Raw genomic sequence first — 5,000 nt, 5'->3', positions numbered from 1 at the left:
AACCTCCCCATGGGCGGTTCCTTAAAACAGATTGACTGTTAAGCACTACATCAGAATAAAAGCGCGGACCACATAATACATTCAGAGGATCTCCCAACAAAAAGCCACCGATTCTATGGGATTCTAACTTAAAGTAAATATAATTCAACCAATCATGCCAACGGCAAATCGAATAGAGATGCTCGGGCCCCTTAGTCTTTTCTACTACCTGAAACATTTCAACGGAATCCATCCGATTTGAGCAATAAATTTCTCGACTGTCTGGTGAGAACCTAATCATTCCAAAACACACTGAAACTACCTCTGCTACAGTTGAAAAACCATTCTCTCGGTCAATTAAACAAACAGATCCCCTTGAATGGGAAATTGCCACAAGCTTTCCATCTTGGGACATCCCAAAAGATAAAATTTCTTTATTTCTGTTGAGACGTTCAATCTCCGTACCATCGTTCAGATTCCACATAATAAGACATTTTGCATCGTCGGGACAATCAGTTAACATCTCCTGGCCGAAAATAGAACAGATAGAAAAACTGCAGTTGCTGGTTGGAAAAAGCGGCTTCAAGTTTCCATCAAAGGAGTAAGCAGTGTTTAGGACTCCTGGCAAGATGACATCCTTGAAAGGATGAAATACCACAGAACGATAAAAACCGCGAACCAATTCGTGGGAAGTTACAGTGATTCTAAATGGACCATCGTCTCTTGCATAATGTTTTGGTTTGACATAACGTTTCCATTTTAGGTTACCTGAAGCAAGTGACCAAAACTGAATGCTTCCATCGCGGCATTCACACACCATGTATTCTAAGCTAGGGGACACATCCAAACAAGCCACTTGTGACCCACAAACAAACCGAGCTTGAATAGCTGTTGGGGAATCATTTTTGTTTAAGAACTCCATGTGAGGTTTATCGGAATACTTGGTCTCCAGAAGCTGGCGGGAGTCGGAAGATAATTTACTATTTCCCTCATTCAACAGACTTTGAAAAACAGTAAAGGGATATTTCTGTAGGGTTACGCCGTGCTTCTTTAAAAGTATCAATATCGACGAAAGGGTCTCATGAAACTCGGTAGATATCGTCTTCAAACTACCCTGCTTCATAACACCAACGATATCTTCAGTGGCTGCTGGAGTGTTTACACAAAGCTTTGCGTACAAAAGCTCTGGGTCTGACACATATTTTCCAACCCCTTGTTCAAGGCTGCAGGATTTCATGTCCTGGTCTAACTGTAACATGTGCTGAACACCATGTTCCAAGGCATACCTTGAAGTGTCAGTGAAGGATTGTAAGTTGCCAATACAACTGCTCTTTAATTCGTCAAACTCGTTAGAACAAAGAGTAGAAAGGATCTTATGGCCTTCCATTTCCTCTACACTGAAACAGTGCTGCCTGTAGCGTGACTTGTCTGTCAACCAGTCCTTGACTGATTTATGAAAGAAATGAATGCGATCTTCGTGAACAGGAAGAAGTGATGACACAATGGCAATGGCTTTGCTCGCCTTTCGCATAACAATCGAGGACGACAAGTTCGTGCACAACAATTTAGGAACAAAACCCAATGGCAGTGGTTCCATGGCAGCGGCAATTGCACCCAAGAAACAAAGAAATTGATCTTCAGTTATGTTTAGTTCCCTACACATGTCTTGTTCGAGCCGTTGAAAATACGATTGATAAACACACGCGATGCCCGCCGGAAGGCTCTTATCCAGTTTTTCCAAGGTGAGAAGAGTTGAACACTTGGCCCTTATAAAATCTACCAAAAACTTGGCACACAGAAAGACTCCCTCTGACTTTTGCACAAGATCGTCTAAGACCAGCTCGTGCATTTCAACTTCTAATAAATCGCTTAGACTCCGTTCAAAGTAAAAACGAATGACCTTCAAGTTGTCTTCATCTTTTGGCTCCAGTATTAGTGGTTGCAAATCTTTGAGGCTGTCCCAAATGTTAACTTCGGGTCGCGTCGTCACCAAAAATCGAAGCCAAAGCGGTAAATTCTTAAACAACTTGGCAATCACGTCAAGAAGGTCATTTCGTCCTTGGTATTCACTTTCATCTAAAGCATCTATTACCACAAGGGATGTGCAACCCGGATCTGCTACCCCGTTCAGAGGTTCTAAAAAAAGCAAATCAAACAGATCTTTTACTTCCATGTCATTGATCTCTACACCCAGATTTCCGGACAGCTGTTCCACAAGGGCTCTCTTGTAATCTGGAAGACAGCATGACAGGTGGGAAGCTAAAGACTGCATCATCAACTTGGGATTCCTGTGGCGTGCTCTGTCATGGTGACAAAAATGGCTTCCCGCCAATCTGCCAGCTTCTTGCATTCTTCTACACATCTCAGCAGCGATGACAGATTTTCCCATACCTGCATTTCCGGTAAGCACCATGACACGATTTGGAGAGCTTGCATCATCCAACCAGGTGTTGATTTTCGCAAAGAAAGACTCACGGGTTCCTTCCAAGTATCTCTTTGTATAATCTCTCACATCACGTTGGGTATCAACTTTTGCAAGTTTCTTTAGGATTTTATCCTCCTGATCGGTGTTGCGTTGCGTCTTATTGATTTCAGTCACAATTTGATGTATGTCTTGCATCCTAGAATTGCTTTCCCTGACAGCTTGTTGTGTTGTGTCAACAGTCTCTTGGGTTGTTGACTGCTGGATTCGTAAGTCTTTAAGGATAGACATGTTTTTCTCGACACTCTCTTGGACTGTGTTCTGAACCTGATTAAGTTGAGTCTTGAGATGTCTTTCACTCTCTTCCCAGTCCCGTAAGGCTTCAAGATATTCCTCCTCTCCACATCGCTCTGCCTTCAGTCGATCAACCTCTGCCTGACTTAACCCAAGAGACACTAGAACGGAACCGATTTCCTGCCACAGAGCATTGAACATCAGTTCATCGATACCAGTGGTTGTGATGTGCCCATACAACTGATTACGGAAAAACTTAATTCGAGCAAGGTTTGCCTCACGAGAAGTGTCACTTGGGGGCGGCTTGCAATGCCATCCAGTGTGGGGAGGGGTAAGTCCACAAATGTTGGTCAGAAGGAGGAACAACAGAGTGATATCAAACGTGGTGGAGTCAGGGCCAGCTCCACCAACAGGAAAGAGCTTGTCCCACTGGTGACCATTGAGAATTCTTCTGCGTAACAGGTTGATAAGGATGGAATAACAGGCAGTAAGATCAGCTGCCAAGTTTGCAGGAGGGTGATGAGTGTCAAAAACACTTCTCAGTACAGTTGTTCCACCATCAATAATAAGTCGACTCAGCTTGGCCCCATTTGTCTTCTCCTTAGAGTTGGCCAGGGGACCAGGTGTGGCCATTGTAATCCAAACTACCAAACTACTCACATCATATCTGCATAGAAAAAGAAAAAAACAGATGTTAATTGATTGACTTATTGGATTCCATTGAGTCTTCCAAAGCGACTGATTAAATGACTGATTAATTAACTGATTAAGAATTGCCACCATTGATTATCTTTACAAATTGTAACTTCAAAGCATATGATTCAATGAAGCAAGGAAAACTAAGAAATCGAGGATCAAACAAATGCCTGCACGGGCATTTCAACAAGAATTGCCTCTGATTACAACCAATAGAAAGAACAGCCTCTCTCTACAAGTGACTGCAGATGTACAAACATGTATTCTGAAATTTCTGCTGGAAAGTAATTTTTGTGACTCTGACAGTTCAAACAGCAGAGAAGCAGCACATTATATTTTCAACTTTTATTGTATGTTACATCATTGAGTCAATGTTCACTTTACTTACACATTACTTTTGAGACATGCAACATCACTGTTAAACCTTACCACACAAATAATTTCTGTAGTGTTTTATTTCACAGATTTTTTGTTCTGCAGGAACTATTTTTTGCAGATTGGAATCAACCTGCAAAAATTAGAACTACTACTACTACATTATAAACAAATAAAAGACTCTAGCTTTTTGTTTCAAAGTTTACCACGACAAAGCTGAAATAGAGATCAGGAACAAAGTTGCTGACTAACCATTATTACTTAAATAATATGTTATATTTCCTAAACTACTTCAAAAGAATATTTAAACAAAAATTACAAGAACCATTTATACAAGTAAAATAAATAAATACCTCCAGAACTTACAGACCGCACTCATCCGCAATTTCAATACTATTATTAATGGCAATAAATAAATAAATATTATTTTGGGAGATAATAAGTAACATTATTTCAATATAGTTTCTAAGAACATACGTGTATCTACATGGTGTTCCACAACAACCACACACACAGATGGTTATCTTGGCCTCTATTCTCAAAAAATTGTAGAATATTCAAAGCACTTCAATGCACCCCTCTATACAATGTAAATCCCTTCCCCACGTGAGGGTGAGACTTGGGGGCACTTTGGGACGGTGTTAATAGGTTATAAACATCTTAGTCCACCCCTTTAACCCTTCCCCACCTGAGAGTAAGACTTATAAATTTACACTGCTCAATGCCGGATGAGTCATACTCACCAACGGGGGGCATTTTAGGATAGTGTCAATGGGTTTAAAACATCTTAGTCCACCCCATTAACCCTTCCCCACCTGACAGTAAGACATAAATTTAACACTGCCTAATGCCAGATGAGTCATACTCACCAATTGGGGGTAGTTTAGGACGGTGTGAATGGGTTAACAACGTCTTGGTGCAAACCCTTAACCCTTCCCCACCTGAGAGTATGACTTCTAAATTTTACATGAATAATTATTGGCTGTTATGCCAGGTGATTTTACTTGCCAGTTGGGGGCACTTTAGACACTCGAGTCATCAAATTTCACGGATTTATACAAAAAAGAACTTTGGATCCCCTTCCATGGAAAACCCCTGAGGACCCTGTCCACTGACCCCTTCATGGACCTGGTCCATGGGTTACTCCTATGGACCCCCCTCATTTTCAGGTAAATTGTATTGTTTATTAAACCAATATTTGTTACGAGCAGAAAAATAAGCCCCTCCCCCTTTT

General features: G+C 41.1%; 1 protein-coding gene across 4 annotated transcripts in view; it reads right to left on the bottom strand.

Moving 5' to 3' along the window:
- LOC138059104 (uncharacterized) overlaps positions 1-5,000 on the bottom strand; it is a 13,810-nt gene that overhangs the window by 4,628 nt on the left and 4,182 nt on the right. For 2 of the 4 annotated variants that reach the window (XR_011134150.1, XM_068904625.1), the window contains exon 2: positions 1-3,362. This exon is cut by the window's left edge and continues 958 nt beyond it. Coding sequence is in view for 2 of the 4 variants with exons in the window: in XM_068904625.1 (XP_068760726.1) it covers positions 1-3,328 (3,328 nt within the window). In the remaining 2 variants the exon portion in view is untranslated. Of the gene's footprint in view, positions 3,682-5,000 lie in introns of those variants that run through there. The other 2 variants (XR_011134149.1, XM_068904624.1) reach the window with 1 other exon arrangement.

This window comes from Montipora capricornis, chromosome 8 (assembly GCF_036669925.1).
Source record: "Montipora capricornis isolate CH-2021 chromosome 8, ASM3666992v2, whole genome shotgun sequence".
In the NCBI taxonomy this organism is placed as follows: Eukaryota; Metazoa; Cnidaria; class Anthozoa; order Scleractinia; family Acroporidae; genus Montipora; species Montipora capricornis.
Note: the sequence above shows the minus strand (reverse complement) of the source record. Positions and strands in the feature narration are given on the sequence as shown.